This window comes from Lingula anatina, chromosome 8, assembly GCF_051362555.1.
Source record: "Lingula anatina isolate TDL-2025a chromosome 8, LinAna3.0, whole genome shotgun sequence".
Classification (NCBI taxonomy): Eukaryota; Metazoa; Brachiopoda; class Lingulata; order Lingulida; family Lingulidae; genus Lingula; species Lingula anatina.
The window spans coordinates 18,022,391-18,032,724 of NC_141774.1; the positions used below are offsets into that span (position 1 = coordinate 18,022,391).

Consider the following 10,334-nt stretch of genomic DNA (forward strand, 5'->3'; position numbering starts at 1 on the left):
TTTTGGAGGAGAAATACTCTTTCAAATTTATCTGTTATGTTTCTAAAACTCCCATATATATGATTTCCAGATGGAAATTAAAATAAAAACATTAATTGGTGTATTTTTTTATTTATACAAAAATAAATATTTAACAATAATAATAAGTGGAAATATAAAGAGCAGATTCCATTCAAAAATGTTCACTTGATTTGAATCAAATTAAAGATTTCAATGAAAAGTTAAAAACACAAACACTTCAAGAGTTTCTTTTTTATAATAATAATAATTATAATAATGATAATACTTTTAAGCACCTTGGAATCCTCACACTAGCTATTGCCTGGTATATAGAAACAAACAATGCGATTTTTTTATCATAATGGCAAATAAACATTGAAAAGTGTTATTTTCCATGTTATTGCACAGTTTTTCACTTTTTTAAAATTATTTTTAAAGAACGAAAGCATACACTTCATTTACAGTTCCTTATAACCAGAAGCAATAGGCAGTTTGTTTTCTAGTTTGATAAATGAAATGTCTAAACCATATGTATCAAATCCATACGATACAACCTAATTTCTTGAAAGGAAAATATCAGATAAATAACATTTGAATCAAAACATACATGTAAGGAAGCAATGAATGACTCTAATCTCTCATTCCCTTTTCCCTTTTTCAATATTCTGAATTCTCATTTACAACAAATAACTGCCTTCAAAACCAAACATTTACCTTTCAAGAATCTGGAAAAAATTAGCCACTGTACACATCATGCCATAACATAATATTTTTTTCCAAAAAGTAAATATTCCAGATCTCTACTAGTCTGTTATTTGCCTTACGTGGCTCTATAAGTTACCAACAATAGCTAAAAAAATATTTTCCACCCTTTATCAAATGCTAAGATCAGTCTTCCAACAAAAAGAAATTCTTCACTGATAGTTAGAGTTCACCTGCACTTAATTTTCTTTCATAGAAAGTTTCAGGTTAAATAAATGCATACAATTATTCAACATTACAATACTTGCACTTACAAGACACTTGGATTTACACAAATACACACTATTTATGGTAACTATGCACTCAACTGGAACAAAATTTACCAATTCCAATTCCTCTACATGAAAAGTTTTCCATTACACCTGTATAAGTTAACAATTAAGAGTTTACATCCTTCTTCTCTTGTAAAATTGCTATCAATACAGTGACAACTTAGAGAGAAAAGGTATTCTTTTATAATGATTGATGTTACAACATGTGCTGTTTACTAGGAACTTATACAATGATAGGTGGGGGTGCTTGTGCTCTGAAAAAACTGCCTCTGGACAGTAGGCACCAGATGTTAAACAGGCTTTTCAAGATGACTGAAGTTATCCTGTATACACATGGTTCCATATTTCAGTGTGTTCTCCTGGACTGGAGCTTGTTCAGGGCTTCCTCAGGCTGGACCTGCCCACTGTCTATCTGTTCACTCAGCTTCTTGCACTGAAAGGGTTAACATAAGAGAAGTACAAACAGATGAATAAATATACAATATAATACAATGCAGGTATACAATAAATATACAATATAAATAATTTTAAATTAATTATAAATACAATAAATATACAATATAAATATAAAACATAATGCAATATATTACTTTATGAAAAAGCTGGAGTTGTTCATAATCCCCATCCCTTATTTTAGCCTTAAAAAAAAACAATGCCCCCATGTATCTAAGCCATTTCATCTTTACTTCTGCTATTTGACACAATATTCCAATAAGAAACAAATCAACAACTAGTATATAGCTGACTGGCCGACGGACAGACTAAATACAAAAGAATTGACCATACCATTTCTAGTTCTTCACGCAAGGCAAGAATAGCCTTTTCACGATTAGTGACCAGTTCCTCCAGGTATTGGTACCGCAGCTTCTTTCTTGCTCGACATTCTCTGGCACTCTGCCTGCTCTTCTCTAGCTTAGTTTTCTGGTCAACCCTTGATGGTTTTCTCCCTCTGCGCCCTCTTTTACCAGCCATGTTGGGCTTGAAAGTGAAAGTCAAACAAGCTGATTTTGGATTAGAATTGATTTAAAATCTACATGAATTTCCACTTTAATTGATATGCTGTCTAATAAGAGAACTTGTTGTTATCCAGTCTCCCCTCCTTTTGATGTGATAAGATAAAAATGTACATGTTCACACACAGCATGTACAGAGTACTGCATTCTTCAAAGGATACATGTAGTGCAGTATACTGCCAGATAAGCAGTAGAAATACATCAGCTGTGTAATTATATGTTCATGTATGTTATAACAGTAAAGTGATTGTCTTCAATCGACAGCTAATATTAAAATTGTTTATTTTTATATTTGAGGTAAACAATTTCCAAATAGATGATGACTGAAGAAAATCACTACTCTTTCAGCATATAACGTACTGTAGGCCTACTGTAAAAGTAAACTCCCATCATTTAAAAGCATTAATTCACTAAACATTACACAACGTTAATTAACTGACAAACCAAATCGTCTCAGCTGAACGTTTCAAGGTGTCTCAATTACAAGAAATTTGATCTTGGTGCACAACACGCACAGTCAACAAGGTTAATTAAGTCCAAGGCCATGGTTTCCTTTCGTAAGCAAGTGCACGTTCCAATGACAGTCACTGTTAAAATTAGCGAGAAAAAAATGCCTACTAAAACTTGGATTGTAGGAGATAACTCACCTTTTTCTCCATATGTTTTTCTTGTCCTGTATCTATGTTTTCGACAGAGCGATCGTCCATAAATCAAACTATCACGTAGTGCGTGAGTACTCTTGTTAATCCGGATTTCTTCTTAGCCAATGTGTGAACCAAAACAAAACGGTGGCCTAAATTTCCCTTAAGTGAAATCTCATTGGTAGGTATTTTGGTATATGACCCAGTTTTACACCTAGGACATTTGATTGGTTGTTATTTTTGGACAGCCAATTAGAAAAAGGTTAAGAATGTTCTAGATGCTTGTAGTGACGTCATGGGATTTCCATAGAACATGGCTGTTGACAGGTGATTAGGAAACCGGTTCTCTCTGGATATACATTGAATAATTAACTGATGCACACGTTTGTTGGCTTCATTGATATATCCTTTGGTATAATTAAATTTAGGGAGATGTGCAAACGATATTCTACTATATAGGGCCTGCCGTTTTTACACGGTATCTATAAATACAGTAGACGAACAAAGGCCTACCAGAGTTTTAGTTGTACTGGTATTACTACATGTACATGTACCTGTATTAGTAGCACTAAGTGAATTATAAAACTGGATTTAACCCCTACATAATCAAAAGATAACGACGTGCACAATAACATGCTTTCCTTGCAAATTTATGGTGCGGCTTTGCAGCTGAAGTGTTTCATTTTTTATTGTTTTAAAAACATCTTCCAGCACAAGTATATTAGTATGTACATGAACTAAACAGGGGCGGATCCAGGATTATTTGAAACGGAGGGGGTCCGTTTTTTCAGGAATGACAGGCTTACGATGCAAAGCCAACCCTTGACCCCTTGGCGTGGGTTTTGGGTATGGGCTGCTCAAGGGCCAAGATGATTTGGAGTGTTTTGGAGAGCAAACGGTGTCATTTGGCACGGTTTAGAAATATGATTCAGCTGTAGTCAAAATTCTTATTCCAAGGTCACTGGAAAAGCGTTTTCATATTTTGGTGTGATTTTTTTTCGGAAATCGAAAGGGGGGGGGGGAGGAGGAGGAGAGGTCAGGACCCCCTGTCCCCCCCCTCCCAAATCTGCCACTGTAGTAAACAATATGGGGTCTAATATCAGTGCACTGTACAGATTGTTAGGTCATGTTCTTGTCTACTCGGGTGGTATATACATGTACATTCACATCCACCTCCACCCGGGCCATGAGGAGGGAAGTTCTGTACTACTGCAGTGCCGTATACTTCTTTACTATGTACCTGGTACGGTACATTACCGTTTGTCGTATACTTTCGTTGATTTGTTATCCATCTTTGTCAAGGGTTTGTTTTGGCTATACGTGTAAATGTACGATAGGGAAGATGCATACCGGTACGAATACCTGTACATTTTTACCTAAATTCATGCAGTACGCTCCCTCCGCTACACCCAGTATTTCATGATAACAGTTACTTCTGCAGAAACCATGTACGCCGACGACGTACAGTACACGTACATGTACATGGGTACCCTCTGGTATCAGGGTTTTCTTAAATAGTATACAAAATTTCAGTATGAGCGGTACAAAAAAGTGGTTACAGATTACAAGCATATTCTGTGGCCAGAAGAATGACGGCGCCCTTTCACAGTTTTTACAGTTTCTCCTTCTCATCTAGGGCGTGGCTGGTTCTGGTCACATGTCTGGTCACGTGCGTGTCTCTTGCGTTCGGGGGAGATGGAGAGGAGCCCAGTTCACCGGGGACGTTCATTAAGTTTCTTCACCTGACTGCTATCTCTTCACATGTCGGGATGCAAGTATGGGTGTCATTTGTATCAGGTGTCTAAAAATACTATTTTTATTTATGTCAAATTATTTAAGTGTCTTGTTTTATATATTGTTTTATATATTATATTATATTTTACATTTATTTATTAGATTTGTTTGTTGCTGTCTTCATAACCTACTCATTAACTTAGTAATATTTTATGCATTCCATTTAGATCGTTAATTAGCTTCAAACTTTGAGCTCTTTGTAGTCAAACTTGAGATCACGCAGCTGATTTTAATGTACAGTTTGTTTCAGTTGTATTTCACTTATATATTGTCTTATTATTATTATTATTATTATTATTATTATTATTTGCATCAGTGGTTTGGTTAAAGTGTTGCATTATACATGTGAACCTTTATAAAATGCTTTAGCCATCTTATTTCTCAGGTATACTTCTGTTGAAAAGCACGTCTAGGCACACCTTTGGCCACGTACAAAGTTACATGTTCCCAGCTTATTTCGGGCTAGGATCTGCCTTAGAGGCCGTTGCCTTGGCAACCTTTGTATATGCCCATAACAGTTGGATCTGGGAATGGAGTGTCAAAGTCCAGGTGGGTCACTAACCTAGGTGCGATTTTCACTTTATTTAAGTTATACATAACAGTTAAATGCGTGGTTAGAAAGGCAGTCTAAAATTTCTCTTTTTCCTATTAAGTTAATAGGCATAACTGTTCGGAAGTCATTCTCCTCAGGCTACAAAATTTATATATATATATATTCTCAAAAGTTGCACTTGCTTTCTTTATTTCTTTCTTTCCTGATTTTTTTTTTTTTTTCATCTGCAGTATTGTATGATCTTATAAGAACCAATCAATGCACATGTTTGACTGATGTCAAACTATTGTCTGTTTTTATCTCATTATATAGGCATCAGCGTTGGTAGTGTCCCTGTTCTGCTCTTTGGCCGAACTTGTCTACGTTGTCCCCATGACTGTAGACATCATGACCAGAATGTACAAAATAGAACGAGACAACGACATCGGGAGTGTTGGGGTGGCAACAAGCCCGGAAGTGCGCGGACAGATTTCCGAGTTGATGGCTCGTGACGTGAATTATGCAGGGACCTACAGGAGGTTTTTCAAATGGCACGGGGTCAGTTCTTTGCTGAATATGACTGGAATAGCGGCCAATCTAATTTATTTGTTCTACATGACCTCCAAGTTGCAGAGTCTATGATTCAAGGATTCTGGGACGTATTTTTACCTATTGGTAGTTATGTTCATGAGAGAACACAGAATGACGTAGATTTAGAAGTAAAGAGCCTTCAGTTTCAGCATTCTGAAGAAGGCATTTATACAAAAGTTTTTTTTTTTCATAAAATAACCAAATTTACACAATTGGAAGTTGAAGATGAGCACTTTTTGTCCTTAACTTTGTATTAACACTCTTATTGACAATTTGATTTAGACCAAACGACTGCATTTCACTTAGGCCAGTAGAGAACAGAGAATAAAACGGGTTCATATGAAATGACGTTAACTTGTTTTATAAGTTTTTTTATGGGCGGCGCGCTGGAGCTAAGCCTTTTAAAACAACATAAGAATACAAGGCAGGCGCACTGAACCTTATAGAACCACTTATCTTGTTCGCACAGTATACGGGTACTTTCCCAGAGATTTAGATCGATCTAAAGATTAAGATTTGGATCGACCTAACTCCCTTGGGGTTCACGCTAAATTGCAGTCAGCCGAGCGGGCACCATAGTCAATTACCCCCTTACAGCTTTTAGTAGGCGGGACAGACGCTTAAGCCGGCCAAGCTGACAGTAATCTAGTGAGACTCCCCACAGGGATAGATCGATCTAAAAATCTATGGAAATGGGGTGCACGTGACGGAGTGGAAATATTCTAATAAAAGCGGCTTTAAACTTGTAACAGCAGTAGAATCAATTATTTAAAAGACACATTTGGTTAATCAATTATTGATATATTACTTGTTTTAATTGCGCTCTGAAGGAAACAGGAGGCGAATGAATATTTCATACTATCGTATCACTGATGAACATTTACCAAAAACGACAAATGCACAGGTAGAGAGGGATTCAATTTAAGAAGTTTGAAGAATTGGAAGCAGATCCGGATTTTTTTTAAAAGAGGAATAATAGTAGATATTATTTGGGACTGCCTGAAAATGCCAATTGGGACACTTCTGCTCTTTCTCCTTCATGTTAAATTCGGGCGCGCTTCCTCACATGCTTGCACCCTCCAGATGTTGGCAGCTGAGTACCGTCAGAATGGTGGGGTCTCTAAATCGCTAGGTGGCCACTCAAGAGAGGAATGTTCCATGGTATGCTTGACTGAGTGTTGGAATAAACTACCACTAAAGCCCTGGGTAGATGTGGAAACGATGTTCTACTGTTTAGTGCCTTCAGTAATTAGATGGTAGGCTGTAACGAAACTGATCCAGGGTACGTGTAACAGAATGTCAGCCCTAAATTTAGTCACATTTAGAGGGATAACAACTTTTCGTCAGAGTCTATATTTCACAATAAGTATACCGTAAACAGCACACAAAAATATAATATATTCTATTTTACCACAAAAAACGGCAGTTATAGTAATCAATCTAAAATCTGTGCTTGCCATTCGAACATGTGACCTCCATACCGGTAGATGACAATACACTGCAATTATCTCTTAAGAAATAATTACAAAAATCAAACTTTTTAGGAAAAAAACAGGGACTAACTTTGAATGAATATACGTATTCATTAACCATTGGTAAGCAAGGGGAAATTGCCATCTACCCCAGAAAAATTTATATTTTGACCAAAATGAACATTAATTTGTTATCCCTTTAATTTTAATGGTTAGAGTTAGTTTGACTTAAATGACCTTAGGGAGAGGCTCACCTGCACAAATGAATGGGAAGTGGAGTCTCTGTCATGGAAGACTCTCGATCCAATCTGTCACGTTTAACCAGGTAAATTAATATATCTATAAGTTAGAATACTAGCTACATGTACTACATGGGGTACGTGTACAGGTATAGTTGTACCTAGTACTACGTGGTTTATGAAACGGGGTTTAACCCCTAAATCTTCAAAATATATGTACGTGCACAGTGACATACATGTACGTCCTTGCAGATGTATAATGCATCTTAACAACTCAAGGGTGTGATTTTTCTGAAACATGTACAGTCCCCTTGGCGTAGGGTTACTTCTGCAGTAACCATGTTCGACGACGACGTACATGTGTATGTACATTGTACCCTCTGATATCATAGTGTAGATAATTGGTACAAAAAATTGCTCAAAAGGTGGAAAAAGCATGAAACTTGGCACAAATGTTCTTTGGACTACGCTGATCATTTTCAAGGGTAGTGCCCAACATTTCAAAGCGTTGCTTAGCAACCGTTGCTAAGGAAGTGATTTACCTTAGTAACAAGTTAATTGGATCTTTCTTGTTCAGTTTAAATGATTTAAAAAGGGCTTTTAATAATGTTTCAAGCCATCAGAACTATCACTAGACTATTTTAAGCCATTAAAAGAGCCCAGGTAAACCATTGCAACAGTTGCTAGGCAGCATATTACCCTAGCAACAAGTATTTAATAATTTATATTTAATAATATATATTTGATAATATATAAACAGATATCTCTGTAGCATTTTACATATCCTCTAGTTCCTTCACATCTTTTTGTTCTCATTCTACATAAACTAACATTTCATTTGCTTCTTAATTATTTATTAATAATGATTGAGATAGGTACATAAATATTGTATGCTTGCACAAACCCAAACACAAAAATCTCCGGAGATCTATCAATGACCACACCTAAATTATCTTTAGCAGGGCAAATGATGCACGTCCAAACATTTTTTACATGCGGGCAATCCCAAAAAAACGTACAGAATATTTTCCCTAGCAGTATTGCAAAATTCACTAATTCATAAGATATGCATAAGTATTGAATATTCTATGATTTGTTCTGAATTGGAGCGACTTCAGTTTCGTGTGATCTGTTTCTTAAATGTTAGTTCCCAATACTAATACTAAAGTTTTTTTTTCTGCCATTCACCCTACACCTTTATCTGGTGATATTATATGGCTTTGGAGGAATTTTTTTTTTTTTTTTTTTTTTTTTTTTTTTGTGAAAAATATCTGGATGGTTTTGGTATCTTGTTTAATCGAGTCAACTATTTCTTGGAATGCTATGTGTAATTTCCTTCCATTGGAAGAGATAGCCATTCAGATGGTAAGCTCTTTTGGATACTGAATTAGCTAATTAGCTAGACCAGAAAGTGAGTGTTAAGGTTGATTTTTTGTTGAGTTCCTCTAGAGAGAGGGGATTTCAAATGTCATTTATAATACCATTGATGTAAAATAAACCATTTTACACCATCTTTTATGGTTTTTCCATTTCTTTCAATTTTTTAGTTTTGACATAATGGTTATGATAGGATTTCATCTAGGGTTAAATTGGGATTTTCCTGAATTTCACTCAAAGAACCAATAATTGCTAAAAGGGATTAGAAGTTGCTTTTAGTATTTTTAATCCACCTATTGTTACTACCGATTCCTGACATTTCACCAAGAAAAACGCTTTCCACCTACTCTTCTTTTCATCATAAAGAAGTCTTTTAGACCATGTAAATTTTAGGGCCTTGGTAAAAAAATTATTTGCGGTACCTTTTACCGTCCATTTTTGTAATCAGACGTCATCCTTGCTCATTTTAATTTGAATCTTTTCCCATTCCCGACAAAGTTAAATATGATATGCAAATTTTTAAGTATTGAGGGAGGGGGGCTCGCAGGGGAATTTATATATACACTTAGATGAGAAATACTAAAGGTTTAACCACCGCGGACTTTCCTATTATTGAAAGGTTTCTCAGAGACCAGATTTCCAAGATATTTTTCTTTTTTTTTTTCAATATTTTCTAAAAAGCTTTTTCACATTTTTTTATCAGTTTCTTTTCTCTACCAAGTAACTAAAATACACCTTCATGGTTCTATTTTAATTCTTTTTGTTAATTAATGAAGTTCAAAGGTTTCTGTTCACACCCAAAGGCCGTTCTAGATGCCATATCTTACTTCCACCAAGGCTGCTCTACAACAATGTAAAAGAAGAGTAATCTTGCAAGATTAACATATCTGAATCAGCACTACGGTGCCATGTCATCAGATACCATGTGCTCACTCTGGTTGGACTTGTACGGAACTGTGGACCCTTGTGGACACGTTTGCCAGAAACTATATTGTTCTGTCCATAGTTGCTGCATTGTGCATGTAGGTGCAGATGTAGAGGCTGACAATGTGCAAGGGCAAAATGCACTGTGTATTGCACACGCAAGGGAGATTTTAAAGCCTTAACTATTGCAAAGTTTTATAAAGAGTTGTAAGGTGAAGAAAACATGGAAATGACTGGTTACTAACTTTGAACATGCTGCCTTAAGTATCTGCAGCGGCAATGTTTTTGATCGGATGTGTGGAAACTTCACACAATTGTTTCAACTAACTGGATAAAAAGTTGAATATTTGCTCTAAAGTGTAGTTCCTAGCTAGTAGTAGAGATTTGCCTTACTTAACAGACTAACGCAACTTTAAATGCTTGTTGCTAGGGTAATATGCTGCCTAGCACCTGTTGCTAAGGTTAATTAGGATTTTAATTGCCTTAAAATAGTCTAGTGATAGTTCTGATGCTCTGAAAAATTGTTATTAGCATTTATAAATCATTTAAACAGGGCAAGAAAGGTCTAATTAGCTTGTTACTAAGGAAATTCACTTCCATAGCAACGGTTGCTAAGCAACGCTTTGAAATTTTGGGTACTACCCTTGAAAATGATCAGCATAGTCCAAAGAACATTTGTGCCAAGTTTCATGCTTTTTCCACATTCTGAGCAATTTG

The 10,334-nt window shown here is 35.9% G+C and overlaps 2 protein-coding genes across 6 annotated transcripts; one reads left to right on the forward strand and one right to left on the reverse strand.

Moving 5' to 3' along the window:
• Positions 1–91: 91 nt before the first annotated feature.
• On the reverse strand, positions 92–2,817 carry LOC106181084 (cAMP-responsive element-binding protein-like 2). The gene is made up of 3 exons (XM_013565356.2): positions 2,695–2,817; positions 1,821–2,012; positions 92–1,467 (listed from the first exon to the last, which is right to left on the reverse strand). The coding sequence occupies exons 1-3, from the start codon at positions 2,752–2,754 to the stop codon at positions 1,381–1,383; spliced, it is 339 nt and encodes a 112-aa protein (XP_013420810.1). The 5' UTR covers positions 2,755–2,817; the 3' UTR covers positions 92–1,380.
• A 132-nt stretch (positions 2,818–2,949) lies between these two features.
• Positions 2,950–5,954, forward strand: LOC106181009 (transmembrane protein 205). Of its 5 annotated transcripts, none has more exons than XM_087019384.1 (4): positions 2,950–3,015; positions 4,325–4,485; positions 4,852–5,031; positions 5,348–5,954. In XM_087019384.1, exons 2-4 carry the CDS (start codon positions 4,450–4,452, stop codon positions 5,654–5,656), a joined length of 525 nt encoding a protein of 174 aa, XP_086875510.1. In that variant the 5' UTR covers positions 2,950–3,015; positions 4,325–4,449; the 3' UTR covers positions 5,657–5,954. The 5 variants fall into 5 exon arrangements, with proteins under 5 accessions (XP_086875510.1, XP_013420701.2, XP_013420702.2 ...); XM_013565247.2 differs by having other exon boundaries at positions 4,868–5,031; XM_013565248.2 differs by lacking the exon at positions 2,950–3,015 and adding an exon at positions 3,049–3,071 and having other exon boundaries at positions 4,868–5,031.
• The last annotated feature ends 4,380 nt before the right edge of the window (positions 5,955–10,334 follow it).

What these genes read in the sequence shown, in the direction of transcription:
- LOC106181084 (XM_013565356.2), bottom strand. Translation starts at nt 2,754, where the DNA reads ATGGACGATCGCTCTGTCGAAAACATAGATACAGGACAAGAAAAACAT. An exon ending in AAAAACATATGGAGAAAAAG is followed by an intron (nt 2,013 to 2,694) that starts GTGAGTTATCTC and finishes TTCACTTTCAAG; the next exon opens with CCCAACATGGCTGGTAAAAG. An exon ending in TGCGTGAAGAACTAGAAATG is followed by an intron (nt 1,468 to 1,820) that starts GTATGGTCAATT and finishes TAACCCTTTCAG; the next exon opens with TGCAAGAAGCTGAGTGAACA.
- LOC106181009 (XM_013565246.2), top strand. Translation starts at nt 4,278, where the DNA reads ATGACGGCGCCCTTTCACAGTTTTTACAGTTTCTCCTTCTCATCTAGG. An exon ending in ATGGGTGTCATTTGTATCAG is followed by an intron (nt 4,486 to 4,867) that starts GTGTCTAAAAAT and finishes CTTATTTCTCAG; the next exon opens with GTATACTTCTGTTGAAAAGC. An exon ending in AATGGAGTGTCAAAGTCCAG is followed by an intron (nt 5,032 to 5,347) that starts GTGGGTCACTAA and finishes CTCATTATATAG; the next exon opens with GCATCAGCGTTGGTAGTGTC.